A 23,577-nucleotide genomic window follows, 5' to 3' on the forward strand; every position below is an offset into this window, starting at 1 on the left:
CAGAGAACTGTGTATATGGCTGGCTAATTCAAGGAAGAAACTTCTTTAGGAAAGCACTTTCACAGTAGAGCTTTTGGGGGATAGGTTGTGTGGGTGTTCTTCCTTTTTTATTTTCCTTTTTTCCTTTCTGCTGGAATGTAGATAGATCAGTAGATTCTCTGTAGCTGTATCACTGTGAGCACACAGACCTTTCAGAATGTCTTACTAATAGGTCTACTAAGCCATGCAAAGGTTTTAGCTGTACTTGGGCAAGCCAGCCTTGGTCGGTGTCAACTGTTATATACACCAAGATTTTTAGGATGACTCCATCTTTAATGAAAGCATAGGAAAGGTTTCTTTCCACACACACACCACTCACTGTCTGTTAATTTTCTCAGATTTTAATTAAATGAGTTCATTTCAATGACTTTTTTTTTAATAAGCTGAACTTCAGAATGGTTTCTTTGTATTCACAGTAAAGGGCATTGTTTCAGAGTTGGCTTAGCACTCGTCACTAAACCCGTGTTCCTAATGTGAAGTTGTGGCCTTTAGGTTGATTAGACTGAGTTTAAAATTTTAAAAAGCCAGCATCTGATTTCTAATGTGTAGGTCATTTTTCTTTGTAATTGATGAAGTAAGATAAAACATTAGGACTAAATTAGTATACAAAAATGCTGATTTTAATTTAAACAGAAAAAGAGGAATCCTGTAACTTCAAAACTTTCAGTGTCTCATTAATCCCATTTTCTATATTTGATTCTTATTTACGCTGCTTTATAATTATTCCATACAATGTGAAATGACCAGACGCTTTGCTCCGAATACTGATATAAAAGAGATTCTGCTTCTTAACCACGGTCTATTTGAAGCTGATACACAAGTACTTCAGAGTTATTTGCCTCGTGATATGGTCAACAAAAGAGAATACCTGTATTGTTTGTGTGAGAAGAATGAGCAACTCTTCTGTGAAATAGAATGTCTTAGTTATGTTCTGTATACATCAGGGTTAATTAATCGTAAATAGGGCTTAAAAAAAACTCTTACAAGAAGTGTCAAGCTAGCCAGGAGCCTCTTAAGAGCTTGCATCTCTTAAAGCATGTTTGCTGTAGGCATTGCGATCCCAAATTATTTCTTCAATGAGAATCACCCAGTGGAGTCTCCTGGATTCAAACCAAAATAAAATCCGGTTTTCCTGATGTGTGCTCTCTTTCTTCCCCCTTCTTTACAGACTTGGGAAAAAGAATTATACGGATTGAATATCACTATTGGGTGTATGGTGATTGAGTAAATATTTTTGTGTTTACCACTCTTTAACATTTTAGGTTCTACACACGCTGGAAAGAGTGGGAATCGTGGTATTCCCAAAGCTTTGGTTTACATTTCTCATTGCGAGAGGAACAGTGGCAGGAAGACTGGGCATTCATACTCTCTCTTGCGAGTCAGGTAAGAAAACTTCTTTTATAAGATGGCTGTCAGAAAGGATATTTTAATCTCTGAAAAGAAATTTCAAGAATTTAAAGTGTTCTTCAGGAATAAGAATTTTAATGTATAAAGGAAAACATTCCTCTTAAGCCAGTAATCTTAAAGTATTACTGGGTAGACTCTTCTGCCAAGATGGAAAGGTTAATTTACAATTCTAATATTTTAATTTACCATTAAACGGTACTCTACAAAAAAGTGTGGTGTTCTTGGTGTCAGTGAAGCCTGTAGAATAAACAAATACACAATTGTCTATTTAATGTCCTGCCTCCTAGTTCCTGCAACACTTACTTCCTAGAACATCCTACCAATCTGTAAGCTTACTCTACCTAAACCTCAGCAAGCTGATATTTTGTAACTCCCCTCCAAAAGGAGATTTACATTCCTATAAGCTTCCAACTATAGGAATATTTTTAGCTCCTCTTTTAAAGTATAAACATGATTTGAACGCTCTTCTCTTGTGATTTGTTTTGGACGTGCTCTTTATTTATTTATCTCTTCCTATTTTTCCATATTTACCTTAACCTGTCTTCAGATGAGTGAATTACTTTTAGACTAAGCGTTGTGTAGAGTTTCACTTGTAACTGGGGAATTAAATATGTTAGATTGAATCTGGCCAACAGGGTGAAAAATTATTACTGGCAGATTAAGCTGTTGTGCAAGCTGAATGTTTTTGCTTATTTCTAACTGATACGTCTTCTAGTCTTCTGTTTTTCCTGTCAAAGCTAGGTTGCTCTTAAAAGCATTTTCATCCTCAATTTGGAGTCTGTTTTTTCAAATTTCAAAGTAGGGAATAAGTTCTGTTTCGAGTGATGTCTTTCTTTGTGTTTGGTTCAGCCTGGAGCGAGTTTGGAGCAGACACACATTTTTGTACTTGCACATATTCTTAGAAGACCAATTATAGTTTATGGAGTAAAATATTATAAGAGTTTCCGAGGAGAAACATTAGGATATACCCGCTTTCAAGGTAAGCCTTTAGTTTTTCAAATTTAGTTTTATCAGGTTCAGCTATAAGTCATGAACATAAAAAGCTGAAAGGAGAGTGACATTAAGCTACTAGCTGGAAGAGGATGGAATTACGTTGTAGGTAAACTTTTATTAGAAAAACAAAAAGAGTGAAATAATCCCCTCAGAACTTGCGGTGTTTCACTGTATAGTGGGCATGCTGCCTGCAGCAACAGTAAAAAACGTGTTTTGACCTCCACTCAGCATGCCTTTAGTCTCTACTTCATATAAACATTCTGATCGTGCGAATTTACCAAAAGTTGTGTGGTTTGTACTGCTGTAAGACACAAGAGGTTTAATAAATGGAATTTAAAATTCCTTTCGCTTGTGGTGCTAATGGCTGTAAACACTCATTTTGGGAACTAAACTGTATTTAGCATTTCCTAAAGGAGGCTGGTAAAGCTGGGGGCGAGGCAGGCAGAAGGTGTTTGCACTGGCAGAGCAGCAGCAGGATGTGGGACAGAGGAGCATCGTGCCTTGCAGGAGGTGGTTTGTGAAGCAGCCCTTAAGAGCAGTGAAAAGTAGCCACCCTTAAAGCCAGAAGCAAGGGTATATGAAGAAGGGTAGAGAGGTTACAGTAGGGTGGAGAATGATAAAGTTGAGCTTTTGTTGTAGGTGATGAAAGTAAGAGGCGACAACTTGAGTGTATGGTGTGGAGGCTGAAAAAGAAGGTAGAGCATTTATGAACAGAATTCCAACAGTTACGTGTGAAGTCTAAGACTGGGTAACTTAGTTACGATTACAAAATACTGGTCGTAAATCTGGCCTTCTGCAAAAGTGAATTTCATGATGTAGTTAAAAGGAAGTTTTAGAAATTTATCTGTGTTTCAGTAATTCACACTTTACAGCAAGTGTGATGTAAATACTGCCCTTTTGCTCTAGCAGTATAGTTTTGCTTAGCTTGATCAGGTTCTTTCTGACTTGTTTCTCCTAGTCTTCTGGGCAAACAGCCTAACTATCCTTAAGATAAATATGAAGATGTTTAGCTGACTCAGTCCAGTTTTGCTTAGACGTATGTTTGTAGATTACTGAAGATGTGTATTCTATTTTGTAAGCCAAATACGTGTTTGGGCAACTTTGTGTTGCATATTAAGTCTTTTATTAGTTGAAGAATAAAAACATAAGAGGGGATTGGGAGCATCTGTACGTGCTCAGCAGTAAACAAACCCCAGAAAGAACTGCTTGATCAGGCACTGCAGCTGTTACAGGGTGTTAGGGCTTTTGTTTCGCCCGTGGTTCATCTTCCTGCTTTCAAAGTTTATCTGCTTGATGACTACCCTGCAGTTGTTTTCATCAGCACATCGCTGTATTTATAGCTTAGCAGAGGACTTTCCAGAACATTTATTTCTGTGATTTTTAAAACAGGTTCGCTAACTTTGGAAGGAGGCAAACCTGTAATGTAGAGAAGAACTCCAAGCTGTGGAGTTCATGTCAAACGTGTAACCTATTATAACTGTTCAGAGTCTTCAGAAAATCTGAGCAACCATTCAGCTTGTAAGTTTGGGGTAGTGAGAAAACTCTTTTATGTGAAGAAATGAAATACTTTTTTGAAGAGTATAAAAACTTAGTGCTTTCTGTAGTTTTATTTGAGAGGATGAAAAGATAGACTGGGGAAGAGCAATTATTTATGCAATGTAAATCTGATGCTTCACGTTCTTGTTGCTTTTAACTCAAAGGCTGAGTCGCTTGCAAAATGTTTTTATTTTATAGATGGGGCTTTGAGGCAGACAAGTGTTACATGGCCTAAATACGCTGAAATTGTTTTCTCTTGCTCTGTGAACCAGAAGGTAATGGGGTGTCTGGGACAAGCTTTTATTAGACATGTGTTTCCAGGAATTTAGTCAGACAACTATTATTGACTTGTGATTTTCTTGCCACAAGCTGCATCCATCCATCCATAGAAACGCACAACACTGAACAGGTGAACTTAGGAGTCCTGTGTCAAATTACCTGGAGTTACTTCTATCCCTGTCCTACCACATTTTTGTGGTTAATGTGTGCTAATTAAATGCTAGTAGCACAGCTGAAACCAAACAGCTGTCAGACTCAGAGTGGCACGGGCTGCTAAGACAAGTCTCCCATAAATGGTACAAGACTTGCTGCTCTGGGCTTGCGTGTGAGCTTGGCTTCACCCCTTGGTGAAGCTCTGAGGAGTGCTTGGGCTTCTCTGACTTGCCGTGTAGCACCCTGTTTGTTTTTAAGATGACGTCCCCCAAAAAAGAAAGAGGAAAGAAAGATTGTGGATTAGAATTGAGATGAAGAAATCTTAATTTTTTTTAATGCTAACTTAACATCATGGTTTAGTTTGTAGCACCTTGGAAGGTACTGTAAACCCCTTATCCACCCCCAAAAGTCTTCTCCCTGGTCAGAATTTTTTTCTCGAGGGATTCCTTGTTCCAACTTGGCATCCTTGCTGGTAACTGCTGTGAATCCCATAACCGACAGCCTCCTTGTTTCCTAGATTGCTATTGACTGTTAATCAATCGACTTCTTGAAATATTAAGGCTTCGACAGTGAAAGATTCATTTACTCAGCCTTAAGTGTGCTCCTGGTCTAGCTGCATGTATTTAGTGGCATGAACATACAGCTTTTAAAACTAAACAGGAAAAAAGGTGACTGACTGAAATTATCAGATCAGGTTAGAGAAACTAAAGCCTCTGTGGATGTCTTCCAGGGTAGGTGTTAGGCTGTACTCTTTATTTTGCGTGGCTTGTTTGTGTGCGTGTCAACTGTTTTTACACCACCTTCTCAATATATATCCGATTGACTTCTATAAATCTTAAGAGCACTAGATTTTCTCCCTGGTAATGCGTGAAATTCCCTTCTCATGGAGCAAATCGCATCATGTTGAGGAGGAATGGGAAGCGCAACCCATCCTTCTGTCTTGGGGAGGTTATTAGTGTGGTGGTTTTACTCAGGTAAAACAACGGTGAAAAAAACCTTCCAAAATGTTGCTGAATTTCAATGTAGAGATTACGTCAAGGCAAACAGATCAGCTCCGCTCCTGAAAGGTCACGTAGCTGAGCCTGACGCAGGGGTTCTGCGTTGTTAGATGAGACATGTGACGTCCATAGAGATGAGACCCTTTGCTTACCAGCAATTTCTGTAGCCCTGACAACACTGGGTAATGCTTGGGGCCAGAATCTGCCAGTTTAGGTCAGCAGGGCATTAACCGTCTGTATTAATTGGCGATAAATTAAATTGACCTTCCCCAGATTGAATCTGTTTTGCCCGTGATGGTAACTGGTGAGTGATCTCCCTGTCCTTACCTCCACCCACAAGGTTTTAATGGTGTCTTCTCCCCTGTCCTGCCGAGGGGAGTGAGGGTGCAGCTGGGTGGGTACGTGGCCACTCGCCAGGGTCAGCCACCACACCAGGGGGGGTGTCCTGAGGAGCTGGCACGGTTTGTGAGGGAGGAGGGGACCTTTTGATACATCTCTGCGACCATAACTTGTGGGAGAAGAGGGGTAAACGGTCACCCTGAGGGTGCTGATGCTTTCAGTTCTGAAAGGCCTCGGTAACCCGGGCAACATGGCACTCTGCAATAGCAGTGTCCCACCCTCGCTGCTTGCTTGTCTTGCTGATGCTTCAGACTAAAGGTTGGAAAAAAGTTGATTTAAGTTATTTCTCACGGTGTGTGCATGAAGAGTGAATTTCCAGGAATGGAGGGACTGTCTCTATTACATTTGACTGTTAGTATGTTATTTTCAGTGTGACTTTGAATTTTAGCCAGATGTTTGGTTCTTTCCCTAAACGTAAAGGCTTGAAATTTTTTTGGTTAACGCTTACCCCTTGTTCTGCATGTTTTGTGTCTGCAACTGAATTACAGTGAGACGTCATTGTAATGGGGATGGGATGAAGGGAGCGTTAAGAAGGTATTCGATGGATTGGTGCTTAGATCTAGATGTAAAAGCTTGTGTGAATATTAATCTCAAGGAGATAGAAAGACTTTGAGGTGTTTCTTGATTGCTACTTGAAGAAAGGGAGGGGGGGGAAAGGGACAAATATTTACTGGTAGCCCCCACTAATTTTTGTTACAGCAAAGCAAGGTGAGTTCTAAACCTAAGTAAAACCTCCAAATCCACCCCCTGCCTCAGATTTCCATTTTAGCGTTGCCCGTCCATCTCCATGGATGTTGGGGAAGTGAAGTGCCTTGTTTTGCTGCCACGTTTATTCCCAACTTACTGGCAGCAGCTGTACTACGAAAGGTTGCTATGCTACATGTGCACTTAAGTTTATGCATGGCTATTTTTAAGCTGTCACAAGGTAAGGTGTGCTTTCGCTGAAGATGTCTTGCAGCAGTACACACCAAGAATTATTTATGTTCCTAGAAGCAAGGAGTTCTAGTTTTATTTTGAGTCTTCATGCACCTCCAGCAAATTGCTGTCTTTACTGCTAAAAATGGAGGGGAGAAAGAGTGCAGTTTCTTTCAGAATCTGTGACTTCGGTAATTTTTAGTTGTATCTGAGCAAAATAGTATCAGCTTTCCGCTGGTGGCTTGGGTTTGGCTTTTTTGGGGGGGCGGAGACTAGATATGCATAATTGATGTGGGTTAATTTAATCTATTCATACCATGTTTATGCAAAGTCCCATTGTCTCTGGGATGGGCTACATACTTAGGTGCTGAATAATATTTAGTGCAGCAAGTTCTTTTAATAATAATTTTTGTAAGCAGATGGTGGAAAATTTGTTGTGGTAAAAATAGACATCTGACTGTAGCTTTTATTTCTGTGATGCAGAATCTCTTGATTTTTTTTTTTTCTTTATTTTTTTAATTTATTTTTAAGAAGAGTTACCAAACATAAGACAGCTGTTGTAACCTTTTGTTCATTGCTATACTGTAGACCATAGATTTTTAGAGGAATGGTAATGTGGTACTCTTTGTAATTGTAATGGCTTTTATGGCTAAACTTGTAACTTTTTAAAGTTACAGAGATACTTGACTAATCTCAACCTAATAATAATTAGCTGTACAGAAAAGTATGACCTATATTAGTATAGATCAAACCAAGTACGTTTTAAATGCTTGTTAATGTGCTGCTGGTGCTGTGTTTAGCCAAAAGCAAGAGGTTTGTATCAAAAAGTCTTTGTTGTTGAACATTGTAATTCTGAGTTTTACCCTTCGTTTTAACTTGTTGTAGGTGTGTATTTGCCTTTGTTATGGGAACAGAGTTTTTGTTGGAAAAGTCCTATTGCTCTGGGCTACACGAGGGGCCATTTCTCTGCTCTGGTTGCCATGGAGAACGATGGTTATGGCAATCGAGGTGCTGGTGCTAACTTGAACACTGATGATGATGTTACTGTTACCTTTCTACCGTTGGTGGATAGCGAGAGGAAATTATTGCACATTCACTTCCTTTCTGCTCAAGAGGTAAGAACTAGCTGGTGGCTTTTGTCACAGCTGCTCTTTAAGCTGGGACCTCAGCAATCTCTGTAGCCCCACGTGTTTTTGCAGCTCAGGGAATTACAGGGAGTACGCTGTCCTGGTTAATTCATACTGCTCCCTTTCCCGTCACTGGAGAAGATTCTGAAACATATCTTCCCACAGATTTGATGCTTATTTATAGCTTTGTAAATTGAATGTAACTTCACTGCGCACGTGAATACAAGTGTACATTGAAAAGGACCCAGAAATAAGGATTCTGGCACTAACGTGAGACTGAAATAAACCTTTTTTTGAAGGATGCAATGAAAATATTGGCCAGTACTTGCAGGACGCTCTACCTCTTTTTTCAGTGACACTCAACTAGTTTCCTATTAAAGACAGGGAACCACTTCAGTAAAGCGTGTTCCTGGGGGGAGGGAGAGTTGGAAAACTTGAAGTAATTGCAAAAAGTGGGCATCCTTTAGATAAAGGAGAAAAAATATGGCTAAGTCTAGAGAGGGATATTTTTTCCCGCAAGCCACATCTGTTATGTCTTACAAAAGGAAATGTTTCATGTCAAGAAGTGCTAGACTCCTAAAAAGTGCTTTGTAAAGCCTCAGGGCCCTTTTAGGACTTATCCTACTTATATATATGGTACCTAGCATAAATAATTAGTTGCTCACAAATAATTGAAATTTAGGAAGGCTATATTGGAAATATACCTCTAAAGAATTTAGAAGGGCAGAACAGCTGGCGAGTATTTCCAGAGCCTTCAAATTTGGATTGAAAACACAGCACGGATCAGCGTGGTTTTGGGAGGCTCCAGCTCGCTCAGCTCTGGAAAGGAACTGCCTCGCTCCCCGAGCCTGGGCGTTCCAGAAAATCACGGGTATCTTGCTTAAAGTTTGCTGGTAATGTTTCAGGCCTCGTTCTCAATGGGTTTTCTCCTTTCCCCCAAAGATAGGTAACGAGGAGCAGCAAGAAAAGCTGCTTCGGGAATGGCTGGACTGCTGTGTGACAGAAGGAGGGGTTCTCGTGGCCATGCAGAAAAGCTCTCGCCGGCGCAACCATCCGCTGGTCACCCAGATGGTGGAGAAGTGGCTCGATCGCTACCGACAGATCCGCCCTTGTACGTCCCTTTCTGATGGCGAGGAAGATGAGGATGATGATGATGAATGAAGGAATTGAGAGAAAAAAAAAAAAAAATTATCAGCGCAGAGCGTCTGACCCAGAGTTAGTGTCGTGCTCTAGGAGTTCGTTGTGGAACGACCCGATTTGAGGGGAAACGTGCTGTAAAAGGCTTTTTCTAACCCGCATGGAGAGAGTCTAGAAGCTCATCTGCTGTGTGAAGAGAGCGAAATGGGCTGGACTACCGTTTGTATAAAAACAAAAAGAAACAAAAAACAGCTAATTTTATTATCAAGACAGAAAAAAAAATAATTTTTTTTTTCTTTCTGATTGTAAATCTGTCTATAAATGTACCGCATGTGGTTGTGTTAAGAGGTTGTGTAATAGGAAAAGTATACCAGCATCTTAATTATTGCAAAGAAATTTTTCAAATAAGGGCACTTACGAAAGCACATGTTAGATGGATCTCTCTTCCCTCCAAGATTCTTTTACAGTAGAACTTGCTATTCTACATCACCTTTTCAATACTCTGACACATTTCCGTGAAAGGCCCTTTTATGTGAACTCTCACTAGTGCCCAGGTCAGATTGTGAGGGTTTTTTTGTCTGCACAAAATACCCACAGCAAGTCATAAGCAAAAACACATTCATTATTTTACTAATATCTTAGTTACTGCTGTGCCCGTATAATAAAATCTAAACTCTACGGAACAAACTGGAAGAGAAGCTAAATTTTTCATCGAGTGAAATGATTTGTTTTCCTGAAAAAGGTTTTGGTTATTTTTTTTTTTTCCTTCTAATAGTTAATAGATTCATTTCAGTATATGTAAGAATATTTATTCAGAGAAGTGACCTAAAATATAGGGATTTTTATTCCAGTGAGCATATATTAAGCAAAATTGTGTGAAATTTTAGAACTCGGACATGATTGAGAAGTTCATATTGTCAGAACTCCGTCTTGCTGTGATACAAACTATGTATTATTTTTATCATTTATTCTTTCACCAACTTAACCATTGCTGCAAATGAAAAAACTCCTTTTTAAAGGGTTACTCCTCAGTCATTAAATCTAGTGAGAATACACTTGGCAGTTCTAATTAAAAAGAAGAATCTATGCTAAAGGTTTTTTTTTTTTTTTTTTTAAAAAAAGCACTGTGTTATATATTTCTCAGTATGTAAACCTGGGAATTTCTTGCATGTTGATTGATGTGGCCATACTTAAACTCATGTAAGTTCCTAAGATTGTAAGTTCAGAGTATATTCTCCAGTAGAAATTTTATTATATTTGATAACTTTAGCCATGTAACCTGTAATGGATAAAGTTTATCTAAAAATCTCACTTAAACACTAAAGGTTAATGCCAGTTTTTACATATACAGTGCAATTCAGGTTGTCTTGAAAAGCACTTTTGATGGTGTGGTGGTTGAATACGCAATTTTGCAGTAGATGAAATTGTTTTAATTAGAATTTGGAAAGAAGCCCCATAGCACATATTTTTATGTAGTTCAGAGCTATGGAAACCCCTGAGGAACTTGCTGCTTTTTCTTCCAAATGCTGCTTGGATGGTGTTGAAACGTGCACAACTCCTACATAAACTTGGTGACGACACCAGAAGTATAGAAATAATGAAGTACTGTATTAACTTAGCAATTTCCCCATCGCAGATTCCATTGAGGTTTCTGAGGAAATGTCTTCACCTTTTTTTTTTTTTTTGGCCATTAGATCTCCTCTGATTGGTGCATGCGCAAATCTTCAGGTAAAAGCCTGCATGCTTGTCTGCACCCTGCGTGTGATTTACCTGAACTACACAGCCAGTCCCAGACACTAAAGAGGTTCTTCACAGGCATTTGGTCCTGTTTCAAGTTTGCTTTGTAAATTTTTTTTTTTTTTTTTCTTTGTCCTTTTTCTTACCTTGCAGTGAAATCCTTTTAGACCTTGCCTTGCTGAGGACGTGAAGCTTTTCTGTCAGGGGAAACAGAAGGCGGAGTAAGCTGGGATGAGAATTTCCCTGGTCGGAGGTGGCCGGCACCGCGCGCCCAGTGGCATCGTGACCTGTCGCGGTGTCACCCCGCGCACTCCTGGAGGTGCTTCTAGTCCAGGGCTCGGTGTGCCAGCATCAGGAGTGTTTTGTTCCACGAATAGATCGCTGTAAATTTGGATCCCAGCTTACCCAGGCCTGGCTTCCCTGTGCAGCCCCCTGTTTTGAGTGGACAGAAGGATAAGCTCCTGCCTTCAGTAGGCTATTTCGAGGGGTATATGCAAAAATGCTGTGCGGAATTTTAATTCCCCCCCGCCCTGCACGCTTTCCCCGTAGTTCTGTTCCGTTTCAGGAAGTCAGGCTTCCTTGTAACATGGGGAAAATAACCAATGTGAACGTCTACCCTGAGCCAGATTGGAGGAGCAGGCCTTGGCTGTGGCCTGACGTGCCCGTCCCCAGCCCGCCCCTCACCACAGCGAGTTCAAGTTCACCCTGCAGTCGGTTCAGCTGGTTTTTTTTGGTTTTTTTTTTTTTTTCCTAAAGCATGCAGCGTGCTCCGTGGTATTTACCTGGCTCTGGTGTGAGAGGACAGTCGTACTTCAGAGCTCTCAGCTTTTTTTGATCGTTATTGTTTTGTTCTGATGTGCTGTAAAATGGTATGTTCAGGTTAACACGCTTCACAGGTCATTTCGGAACTGGTGAAGTAGCTTTCTTTTCAGAATCAAAGTAATCCAAACCTCATGTACCTGTAGATTAAAGAGCTGCAAACCCCTGCTTTGTGCTAGCACGGCAGTCAGTGTATGTTCATGGGTACGCTCCTTCAATTACAGACTTGAAAGTTTACAAATACTGAGATTAATTTGCAAATGCTACCTTGCAGCTTGTCGGCAAGTTTTAGCCAAGTATATATATGAAATTGGGTTTCTCAATGTTATTTTTCCTCATATTATTGCTCGCAGCAGCACACGCTTTCCTAGCACAGAACTTGGCTTTTCATTGCTACCTCCTTTACATCTGGTCGTTTTTTCTGGTTTTATTTATGAATTCCTCAGTGAAAAAAAAATCCCTGTATTTCTTTTGTTTTTAATATATTAAAATTTAGTAATTCTGAATTCTTCCAAAGTTCTGCTGCATGGCTTACAGCAAATAGTACTCCATTGTGTTTACTCCATTAACAGAACCGGTTTGTGTGCATTTAGAGACCCTTATTTAACGGCCACTTCTTCTCCTCCTTTTTTTCCCCTCCTTTTGTTCAGTAAGTTCCCTTACCACTTTTTTTTTTTAGGTTTTATTTAGTCTGTCACCTTCAAGCTGCTTTTTTTTTTTTTTTAAGCTACTCTGACATCCATCATGGATGGAGAGCCTCCCTGAGCCTGACCACAGCAGCACGGCTCTGTCAGCACAGCAACAGCACAAATATTCAGCAGCAACTGCTTATCTCCTGTTTTTTTTTTTTCCCCGATAATTTTCCAGTTGCGAGTTGCAGCGTGTTCCCAGCGTGTCTTAACGGCGAGGATGCTCTTCCCCTCCTGCTTCCCTGGAGCTTCTCTTTGCGCTTGAAACCCCACAGCAGAAAAGCCACCGTCGGGTACCAGAACATGTCCTTTAGGCTGTAACCCCCAGGGTCTCTTTAATTTCTACTCTTTGAGCTTGTAGCACTTCAGTAGAGGGTGCTGGCCCACGTTTGCATCCATCCCCAGTTTTGGCTGAGAGGGGGGTTGGGTGTTGGGTGAAAAGCCGAGCGTTTGCTGTGCTGGGGGGTCTGAGGGAAGCCTCGTGCTGTCCTGGGGCTGAGTCCACTGGTGCCACGTCCCACTGGCAGCAGATGCCCGAGATCCTGGGACGCAGGGAGGTGCCTGCACCCATCTGGGATGCAACTGCTTATTTAAAACCGAACAAAAGTACCACAGCTAGTTTATTTTTAAAACAAACCTCACATCGATTAAATGTTTCCCTCTTGGTTTTCACTGTCACTTCAGTGTTTCCCAAACACCTGCTCTGTAACCAACCTGTTTTATCCTCCTGGTTTCTCCTCGTCACTGGTGTGCTGTGTTGGTCACTGACAGTTGCTCACTCCCTGATGAAAGGTGACCTCTTTTTTTTTTAACGTGTTTGAAGCTGGTAACTAGTTTTCAGTTTAATTTAAAGCAAACAAAATACAGAGTTCTGTAACCTGGACGTTTTTTGGTTTCAACTTTTGTAGTCCCTTTCCAGCCCAAGCTCTTTGCCCCATCTAAGGCTGTGTCTGCTGGCACCTGACACCGTGAAAGGGTGGAAATGAAAGAACAGGACTTTTGTCTAGCAAGGCTTTACGCTGCTCCTGCCTCTCGGGCATGTTTTCAGCCTCATTTCCAAGCAGTTTGTTAATGCTGCATCTCGAGTATATACAAAAAACGTTGGTTGAGGTGTACCTGCCTTCATAGCTAATGGAAACCAGAGTGATTTTTTTTTTTTTTTTTTTTTCCACTTAGGCTCCTTATAATGTCCCACTTGCTTATAATTTGTGAATATTTAAAAAACAAGTTTACAGCTTCTGCGTAGGAAACTAAACTCAGGCAGTGTTTCCCCAGCAGCACGATTTTAACACTGACCTGCGCACAGCGAGCTTGAACCGAGTTTCTGCAGCGTTTCTGAGACTGTCCAGGTCGTCCTGCCGCGGGCGAGGCGAGCGGGTCCCAGCTGCTGCTCGAGGGCCGGAGGTGCCGCAGTCCCAGGAGAACTCACCTGCCCTGCGCTGCCAGACCCTCCTCGCTGCCACCTCACTGTCTTCAGCTTAGAGCAGTGGTCAGACTGCAGCGAGAGCTCTTACCTTTCAGAAATTATAGAAATTTTATCACTTTTTATTGAAAACTGCACTGAACGCTAAATGTCCACCTTTACAATAAACAAATACAGTAACGGTAACACACTAAAACAAAACATACTTCTGATAGCCATTGTTTTTTTGTGGTTTTTTTTTTTTTTTCTGTTTGGGACAGCTTAAGATTTTTTTTTTGTCACAGAAACAGGAATGTACCCATACAAAGGCTCAAAATAGGCCATCTTTTTAAAAACAAAAAGGCGATGATTCACAAAAGACTATGAATATAACATGTAACTAGTTGATACAAATCTAATAGGATTTGTTAAAATCAGTCACATCTAATAACACATTTTGAAGTGTTCTTGTATAAAATATCACGTGAAGAAAAGAAGACTTTTATCAATGTCTAAAAAAGTGGGTTTTGTTCATAGACAGTCTGACAAGTTACCATAAAAAGTGTTTCCTGAGACATAAGGAAATGCAACATTATTCTTGAACCCTTTCCAGCTCAAGACTTTTTCCACTTGATAAAATAGCTGCAGATTTAAAACTGAGAAAATATATTTGAGTACAAATAGTGTGTGAAACTTAATACTTTCTTCTTTTTTTTTTTTCTTTTTTTCTTTTTTTTTTTCTTGCATCATTGCAGGGCGTAGGTGAATGCACAGCTACTTTATTCAGTGTATGGGGCAGAGAAGAGACTGGCAGTTTGTTTTTTCCTCAGCCCGGGAGGGCAGTGGCCGTTGCCAGGAGCCCTTTCTGCCCTCCCCATCCCACGGATCCCAGCTGGAATGGCTAGAACTTAAACCTGGCAGGAGAACTTCTGTTACACTGGCCCTGTGAGACTGCAGAAAGGATTTTTTTTTTTTTTTCTTCCATTTCTAAGCCAGTACTGATGCCTCCCATTAGAAGAGGTAACCACATACAAGAGTAAGGAAAGGGCTGAAGCCACATAATGGTTTCCTCTTACATTTCTACGTTAACTCTGTAAGGATTGCTTAATGCAATGGTTTGAAAACAGGTGCAGCAGCCCTGTCCTTCCCAAGGAATTGAGGGAAAAAAATCTATTTTTATTCATGTGATTGATGCACAGATGAAGGAAACTTAACACACAATAACAGAAGTTGATCATTAATGTATCACATCCTAGTTTTCAGCGCTTCAGTAAGCAGGTGACTTCCTCAGGGCTTCTCCTCCCCGGTCTTGACTGCTATCACTTGGTCGTTAACACTGGAACATCAATGATGCGTCTGTCCAAAATCAACATTACAAATTTTGTATCAAATTCTTTTTTAGTTCATGTATAACTTCTTTTCCAATGTCTCTTGGTCCCAAGTTTATTGAATGATTTTTTTTTAAATTATCTGCTATTGCTCATTGGGATGTTCCCTGTTGTCCCCGTGTTTTGTGGGCTGGTTAGGAGATGGAGCTTGGGAAGGATGTGCCACTGTGGGAAGATTGTGAGTAACGGGGATGCCTCCAGGAATGATGCCCTCCATCGCTGCCGGTATTCCTCCTGGTGCCACACTGACCATCCCAGGTGGATACCTGGGAGAGGGGACAGAGAGAGGCAGGTTTATCCCCTTGGAGCTCACCACAGGCACTGCCAACCACCCAACCACCCTCACAGAGGCTATGGAGAAAGCCAGCAGCAAAGAGTCCACTTCTCTGCTCCAGACGAGTTTAATTTTTTTTTTTTTTAAATCACAGAGGATAGCTCAACACTGACTGTTAAACCAAAGCTGCTCTGTCTTGGCTGAGCTTCCTCCACTACGCTACCAGGGCTGCTTGTACCTTCTAACATGTTGTTGAACCACGAGGTTTAACATTTAATAATTTTTTGAAAAATTGGGTAAGGAATCATCTTGAACACTCTCTGAAACGCCAAACACTAGCACGCTGCCCTGACCATCCCCTTTGAACCTCTCCTCCTGGTGTGTAAGTTTTCCCTCTTCCTGGTGTAACCAGGGAGCACAACTCAACAAGGGGGTTGGATCTAGTCCCTCTTCATTTCTAAGAGCAGGGTGAGTTACACATAGTGAAGAAACAACAGCAAGTTTGAGAAAGGAGAAGAAACACCAATTTCTTGAGCAGTCCAAGCTCAAGATGTGGGGGCAGTGAGGCCAAAACCCTCTGGGGGTCTGTGGGAGAGGAGGGACCCGAGGTGGAGGGGGGAGGCAGGAGGGGCAGGGAGGGTTTTACTCACCCGGGAAGGCGATGAGCTGACCCCAGCTTACAGGGCCACGGCTCCTGAGGAGCTCGGCGAGGCTGAAGCACCTGGCAGAGGTTAAGCCAGGAAGGGCTTGTCCTCAGGTCTGGCTTTGCCCACGGGCTCCTGAAGAGGCGGGAGCAGGGCCCAGGGTGCTGCCTTCACCAGGGTCAGCTGTTTCAGCCTCCACCTACGCCCATGGAAGTGGAATATCGCTGCCTGTGGCCCGCAAGCGGTTGTGAGTGTGCAGCGCCACGGCACAGGCATTGCTGGGGGCCTTCCCCGCTCCAGGACTCTGCTGTCAGATGCACTCCTGCCTGCCCCTGCCCTGTAACACACCCTGATGCACCCCACAGGCGCTTTTTTTTTTTTTTTGAATTTTTTTTTTTTATTATTTCGGAGTATTTTCGGCAGCAGTGATATGCTGAAGGCTGCCCATGCTCAGGCTAAGTCCTCAAGCCTAATGGCAGCGTGCTTTGAGCCGTCCAAAGTGGAGCAATACATAAACCCAATCTCGGGGATTTAGGTGGCAATTAGGCCACCCGACTATGGACCTATATTTGGAGTTCTCACCCTGACTCATTAACCCGGGAGCCGGGCCAGGCTCACAGCGGCCAGCGCACGGACAGAGGGGCAGAGCAAATCCTCAACGTTCTCTCCTGCTTGTTTACAGGTCTGAGAAGGGGGGTCCTGCCACTTCGGGAGGTGCTGTACGAGTGGCTCCCGGCCCACCAGAACGGAGGTTTAATCAACGGGAGGCTTTACAAACCCCGGGTCAACTCAAGCAGCACCAGTCCTGCCAGCGATGTGGCTGCTGGCCCCAAGGAGGGGGATTTCAGAGTCGCCTGCTGAGCTGATGAAGCTGCTGTTCCTGGGGATTTCTCCCTCGATTTGCAGCCAGAACCCTGACGCCTACCCCTGCAGGGAACCCGCGGCGGGTTGGGGTGCTCCTGTTCTCTGGCTTACCTGTACGTGGCACCATTGAGCTCTGGATGAATTGCTTGTTGATCTATTACTGACCACGGAGCTGTTGTGACAAAGAATTCCTTGTTCACGCAGTTTCTTAGGCTTTCTGGGATGCGCCCTGGAGTTGGTAATGAAGATAAGTCTCTGTCAGTTGGGTCCCAGATTTATCACCAATAAGCTACGATTTTTTAATTTCACTATATTTGTTACTGTAAAGGATGGGGAGAAAAAATACCCCATATCTCTTGTCTCAGGAGGATGTTTGGGCTGTTCTGAGGTGTAGGGTTGGAGTCCAATTCCCTCCCCTCAGCCCTACCTCTCTGCTTTCAGGCACGCTGTTCCCTTGAGCCTGCTGCTCCCAGGGACAGAGGGCAATTTTTAGGGCAAGAGAACCACAATTTTGCTGGAGCATTGTGACCACCACCACAGAACAAGCTCAGTTACAGAGAAGGGCAACGGAGCTGGGGCAGGGTCTGGAGCACAGGTCTGCTGGGGAGCGGCTGGGGGAACTGGGGGGGTTCAGTCTGGAGAAGAGGAGGCTGAGGGGAGACCTCCTGGCCCTCTGCAACTCCCTGCCAGGAGGGGGCAGAGAGGGGGGATGAGTCTCTGGAGCCAAGACCCCAGCGCCAGGCCCCGAGGGAATGGCCTCAAGCTGCCCAGGGCAGGGTCAGGCTGGCTCTGAGGAAGGATTTCTGTGCAGAAGGGGCTGTTGGGCGTTGGAATGGACTGCCCAGGGCAGGGGGGAGTCCCCGGGATCCCTGGAGGGGTTGAAGAGTCGGGCTGAGCCAGCGCTGAGGGATCTGGGGGAGTTGGGAACGGTCAGGGGGAGGGTCATGGTTGGGCTGGAGGAGCTGCAAGGGCTTTTCCAACCGAGATGATTCTGTGAGAGTTGGACACAGGTGCCTTCACTGCTTTGAAATGTGGTTTTGGCATGTAGTTGGCTGTGGTCTGCATCATCTTTGGGGTTAGGACCATTAAAAGTGGCAGCTATTACTGCTTCGCTGTCCTTTTCTTCCGAGTCACAGACACTAGTCTTTGCCATGCTGCTGATTTACAAAAAACCCCAACAAACCCACAAAACCCCCCACACCCAAAGCCCTCACCCAACCACAAACACGCCCAACTGACAGAAAAGTAAAGTTTGGTTTCTCAGCTCTTTGGCTGGGAAGAAAATGAGGGTTAGCCCGGCCTTTCCCAGGCTCCTGCTGAGACACGGGCAGGGTGATGCCCTGCCTCTGCCCCTCCTGGCTCACGTTCCAGGCACACCCGTGAGCTGAGCCCGGCTTCTCGGCGGCGCCGGGTACCTGTGATCGCGCGTCGTATTTCAGTAGCAGCAGCTTCTCTCATCTCTAGAGACGCCTGCTCGCTGTACCAAGCGGTGTGTGGAGTACAGATTAAATTAGGAGCATCTTTCAATGGGCCTTGAGCAAAACTGGGAGCAGGGAGGAAAAAAAAAAAAAAAAAAGGAAGATTAGTCAATGTTTAAAAAGAGAATAAAGTATGTTACGAGCAGCAAAAGGCTTGTGGCCTGCCTGCTGCACATGCAAGCCTCAGTCCGCAGTGCCCTGCCTGTGGCACTGGGGCTGGAAAGAGCCCGACAGTGTCCTGCCAGCCCGAAACAGCCATGGAAATGTTGAGGAGGAAGCACAGCTCCAGTGCAGGGCACAGACTGAAAATGCTCCCAAAAAAGAGCCAACAGGGCTGAAAAAACAGTCTAGAGGGTGGTGGTTCATAATGTTCCCACAGGAATCAAGCTGACCCAGCATGGAGGGATCTGGTGGAGTTGAGAACAGTCAGTGTGAGGTTAACAGTTGGACTGGAGGATCTCCAAGGGGTTTTCCAACCGAGATGATTCTGTGATTCTGTGAATAAATGCCTGGGGGTGTCCCTGCAGCAGTGTGGGGATGTGGGCACAGGCTGCAGGTCACCCAGCCCAGGGAGGGGAGTGGGTGAATATCAGGGTAACCCTTTTGCAGGACCACACTTTCAGGTTTTTTCCTGAAAACACAAGTAAACTATTAGTATTACCCCTGTCCCCAGGCTGCAGTGAGAGAAGCTGCACTCCCACTTATAACCAACCCCTTCTCAACTAGCAGCAGCCTGTGGGCAAAAATGCCCAGCGCTCAGTACAGTAAATTTGTTCTCATGTACATTTTTATTTTTAAAATACAGGCCCATATCTTGTTCTAAGCCCCCCGTGTCCCTCTGAACACCCGTAACCCCACTGCCAGCCCAGGCCTGAGGGATGCAGCCAGGTGCTGTAGCCTTTTCTCAGCCCAGCAGGACTGTCCCCCCGGGTGACAAGAGACACGGGTGTTGTGTACCCCCCGCTACACTCGGCAACCCACGAAACGGCCCCGTGAGCCAGAGCTTTACCTAAACGGTTCAGACTCGTGCACGTCCAGCGCAGCCCCTCGTATCCGTCCCTCCTTCAGGGCTTGAGTTAAGGCCTTCTCGTCCACCAGCCCCCCGCGCGCCGTGTTCACCAGGAACGCTCCCTGCCTCATCTGCCGGCGGCCGGGGGGAGAGAAGAGAGTGAGCTCAGTGCTGTGACCCCGTCCTCCCCCCACCCCAATGCAGCAGTGGGTGCCCCGGGGTGCCTCTGGCCGGGACTGCACCCTGCTTTTCGTGCTGAGCGGCTGCACTCCTGCCCCAGAGCACTGCCCAGCCCTGTGCACGTGGGTTTTCCACGGTTAGTCCAGCTGTGGCTGGTATCAGCAAACAAAACATGGTCCTGCCATTGCCTCCACACCACACTGTGGGGAGTGTTTTTCAGTTTTGGTCCCTCACCCCAAAAAGGCCATTGAATGGCTCAAGCGTGGCCAGAGAAGGGCAACGGAGCTGGGGCAGGGTCTGGAGCACAGGTCTGCTGGGGAGCGGCTGGGGGAACTGGGGGGGTTCAGTCTGGAGGAGGCTGAGGGGAGACCTCCTGGCCCTCTGCAACTCCCTGCCAGGAGGGGGCAGAGAGGGGGGATGAGTCTCTGGAGCCAAGGCCCCAGCGCCAGGCCCCGAGGGAATGGCCTCAAGCTGCCCAGGGCAGGGTCAGGCTGGCTCTGAGGAAGGATTTCTGTGCAGAAGGGGCTGTTGGGCGTTGGAATGGGCTGCCCAGGGCAGGGGGGAGTCCCCGGGATCCCTGGAGGGGTTGAAGAGTCGGGCTGAGCCAGCGCTGAGGGATCTGGGGGAGTTGGGAACAGTCAGGGGGAGGGTCATGGTTGGACTGGAGGAGCTTCAAGGGCTTTTCCAACTGAGATCATTCTGTGATTTATAATCTAGGGCAGGTAGGAGACCATTTACAGTTACAGATCCCTCTCGGGCTTCATCACACATGAAAGAGACAGGTTGTTGGGTGGCAACCAGCTACTCTGGAAGTTGCCCATAGGCAGTAAGGCCCTGGCTAGCTGTGGCCCTGACCGCAGAGGGTCCCACAGCCAGCACGGACACTTGGGGTTTGCCTGTTGACGAGCAGAGCCCTCCCCTGTCGTGCATGCGAGGTGAATTACCTGCTTAATCGTGAAGTCGTTGATAAGGTGGTGGTTATGTTCATTAAGGTTACAGTGCAACGAGACACAGTCGCTCTGATAGAGCAGGTCCTGGAGCGTGTAGACCCGCTGGACCCCCAGGGACCTCTCTATCCCATCCTGCAGGTACGGGTCATAAAATATCACGTTGAAGCCGAAGGCCTTGGCTCGGACCGCGACCGCCTGTGCAGTGCGACCTGCGTGTGAAGGAAAGAGGGGGGGTAATTTAACTCATTCCCACGTCCCCGGCTCCACACCGCCGAGCTGCCTCATAGCCTGACACCCCCCAGCCTGGCCCAGGGACTGCCATGGGGGTGCCCGGGACCTCCTGGGCTTCCAGAACAGCCTGCAAAGGGACGCTGGCTGGAGGGCAAACCTGGGCCATCTTGGTTTAGCTCTAGCAAACATGATGCTTGTGTTAAAATCTGAAAAAAACCCAAAAAATCAAAGTGAAGAGCGAGGCCACCAGGCACCTGCCAGCTCATGGCCATTTGAATGTGCTGGACCATCCGTGGCCACTCAGGTCTGGCAGGGGAGGTCCATGGTATGGCTCAGCCCCACCGATGTGCAGCTCTGGATATCGCAGAGAAACAATCCACTGCAGTACCACATCTACCAAGAAAAACTGAAATAGGAACGGAAAAAGCGCCGCCTTTTTCAGGCCACTTGTTTGTGATAGGTTTGTCAGCCTCTCGCTGAACGGCTGGTTAATGGGGCATGACAATGACAACTGCTGTGTCTTGGAAGCAGAGGGCTACTACAGCCTCTGGGCTGGGGAAGGATGGCTGTGGTGTTGCTGGAGACACCCCTGCCTGTCCTTTTTGCACTAATTAACTCAGGGCTCTGCAAGACAACAGCACGAAGCAAGTGGGGAAACCGGCTACTGCACAGAAAGCAAGTGGAAATAGTGCTGCAGCATCTGGGGCTTGGCTCTTGGTCGGTGCTGCCCCAAACGGCAGCTGCCCTTCAGCTGCATGGGGGGGCACAGGCCTGGTAACGCAGCCAGAACTGCTCCCTAAACCAGCACCTCGCCAAAAAACCTCCTCTGCATGAGTTTCTGTCCCTTTGCGTGTGTGTGATTGGCCACCAAGTGCTGGGTGAGCTTCTGCTGCCTGAAGGCACCTCCTGAATCATCGCACGATGGCTGGATTTGCTCCCAAAAGGGAATTCCAAGAGGGCTGTCAGCAGAGGTACCTCAGATGCTGAAACTCCCCATGAAGAGGTGAACTGAAGACAAACTCTGTTTTACACAGCCCTGCCGAGGCGCAGGGCGGAAGGGCTCTGGAAGAGCTGGGTTGTGTAGCTGTGGCTCAGGGATGGGGTTTTTTGGGAGAGGACGGCAGCACTACCAGGTGTGGTCCCTCGTGGGGTGCTGCTGGGTTTCACCCACGCTCCCAGTTGGACTAAATGATCTCCAAGGTCTTTTCCAACCTAGATGATTCTGTGATCCTCCAAGGCTCACAAAATCCAGCTCCTTCCCCCCAAAACCAGCCTAAAATGTTCTCCCTGCTTCACACCGATCCACCGTGGTGGTTCTGGTTTTGAGAAACACTCAGTTTACGTGTTTCCCAGGGCAGGGAAGCGGTGCTGAGTCTTCCTCAGGGGCTGAAGAGCGGGCCGGCAGCGCTCCACGCACCATCTGTGGGCTCCCTGCCCCCGGCCCACGTACCGAAGCCGATGAGGCCGAGCGTCTCCCCCCTGATGCGGGCGGCCCCCGAGGCCACCTCCCGGATCTGCTCCACACTCTGCACCCGCGTGCCTTCCCGCAGCGCCTGGTACAGCCACGTGTTCCGTCGGTAGAGGTTGAGGACGTGGCAGACGGTGGAGTCGGCCGTCTCCTCCACGGCGGCCGAGGGGATGTTGCAGACGGCGATTCCTGCAGAGGCAACAGCACAAAGTAAAACCGTGGCTCGGGGAGGGAACAGCCACGCAGAGGGGCTCCTGGCTTTTTGCCCTCACATCACCCAACCAGCCCATAATTTTTTTTAAGCACTCAGAGGAACATGAGGAACATTTTCCAAGGACGTGCATGGTTTAGGTACTGAAATCTCTGCAAAACCTACCGCGACTGGTAATGCTCAGGGGTGCCCTACACCCTGGGTTCAATCTGGAGTAAGGACAAGTGCCAATTTCAAGTGCGACAGCTACGCAGGAGTAGCTCCAGCAGCAATAGAAAGACTTAGTCCTGTTTAGTTTAAGCTACCTTCAAAGCGACTTCAATTGCGCTGGCACAAGTCACTTCTTTTCCGCAATAAGACTGTTCGACCATTAAATTGTTTAGGGATGGGTAATTCGGTGCAGGATGCTGCACCAGGTCGGCACGGCCAGGCCAGCTTCCCCTTCCACCACCAAGCACCAAACCAGATGGCTCCAAACACCCCACGACAAGGCTTGGGGTGACCCCCACCCCCACGGCACGTGCACTGTCAGCGGAACACCCACCCACACCCCTGCGGAAGGAACCCATAGCTCCTCCCACAAAATTTGGAGGCTTTCCCAAAATTTGGGAAGCGCAGGGGGCACGGCTGCGCCAGAGCAGCTCTCCCAGCCCAGCGCTGCTGCCACACACCCGTCTGCCCCAGCTTGTTCCTTTGCCACAAAATTTATTTTAACCCACCGTGTCCCCACTTGGAGCTGCAAATATTAAGTTCACTGAAAATCCTCCCTGATCGTTGCCCCATCCAGGCTCTGGCTCGGTAACGTGTGTAAGGGTGTGCTTAATTTCAAATCTATTCAGCAGAGCAGTTAAGCACAGGCTTATATCCCCCCAGATTCAACGCCATTTAAACACACATTTAAAGATGGATGTGTATTTAAGTGCTTTACTGGACTGGGGCCTTTGAGTAGAAACCATGAAAAAGTAGAAGACAGAATAAGATATTCAGAAAAATCCCCTTCCACTGGGAGGGGCACTGATTGAAATCAGTTTCCCACCCCCCTGTGAGTATCCCTGCTCCCAGGAGCTGCTTTTCTGTTTTTAAAACTGTTTTCCACCCTGTGGCTGTTTGAAAGACCTGCAGAAACGGGGAGAAAAACTGACTGACCCTACACGGTGAACACCCCACCCCGCAAGCAACCCCTGAAAACACTGCCTGCCTCCTTCAGGTGATGGGGACACGATGCTCCGGTCCCCACCAGCTCTTTAAGC

At 45.9% G+C, this 23,577-nt stretch overlaps 2 protein-coding genes across 7 annotated transcripts in view; one reads left to right on the forward strand and one right to left on the reverse strand.

The window, feature by feature from the left end:
- ZRANB1 (zinc finger RANBP2-type containing 1) overlaps positions 1 to 12,045 on the forward strand; it is a 46,536-nt gene extending 34,491 nt beyond the window's left edge. For both annotated transcript variants that reach the window (XM_074907941.1, XM_074907942.1), the window contains exons 8-11: positions 1,302 to 1,422; positions 2,296 to 2,425; positions 7,605 to 7,834; positions 8,789 to 12,045. In XM_074907941.1, the coding sequence (XP_074764042.1) occupies positions 1,302 to 1,422; positions 2,296 to 2,425; positions 7,605 to 7,834; positions 8,789 to 9,007 (700 nt within the window). In that variant the 3' untranslated portion in view covers positions 9,008 to 12,045. The remainder of the gene's footprint in view (positions 1 to 1,301; positions 1,423 to 2,295; positions 2,426 to 7,604; positions 7,835 to 8,788) is intronic.
- Positions 12,046 to 13,752: 1,707 nt separating this feature from the next.
- CTBP2 (C-terminal binding protein 2) overlaps positions 13,753 to 23,577 on the reverse strand; it is a 142,943-nt gene continuing 133,118 nt past the window's right edge. For all 5 annotated transcript variants that reach the window (XM_074907937.1, XM_074907935.1, XM_074907940.1 and 2 more), the window contains 6 exons: positions 22,099 to 22,305; positions 20,412 to 20,626; positions 19,288 to 19,418; positions 18,216 to 18,343; positions 16,912 to 17,029; positions 13,753 to 15,284 (listed from right to left, as the gene is read on the reverse strand). In XM_074907937.1, the coding sequence (XP_074764038.1) occupies positions 15,104 to 15,284; positions 16,912 to 17,029; positions 18,216 to 18,343; positions 19,288 to 19,418; positions 20,412 to 20,626; positions 22,099 to 22,305 (980 nt within the window). In that variant the 3' untranslated portion in view covers positions 13,753 to 15,103. The remainder of the gene's footprint in view (positions 15,285 to 16,911; positions 17,030 to 18,215; positions 18,344 to 19,287; positions 19,419 to 20,411; positions 20,627 to 22,098; positions 22,306 to 23,577) is intronic.

The sequence above is a fragment of the Athene noctua genome, chromosome 5 (assembly GCF_965140245.1).
Source record: "Athene noctua chromosome 5, bAthNoc1.hap1.1, whole genome shotgun sequence".
Taxonomy (NCBI): Eukaryota; Metazoa; Chordata; class Aves; order Strigiformes; family Strigidae; genus Athene; species Athene noctua.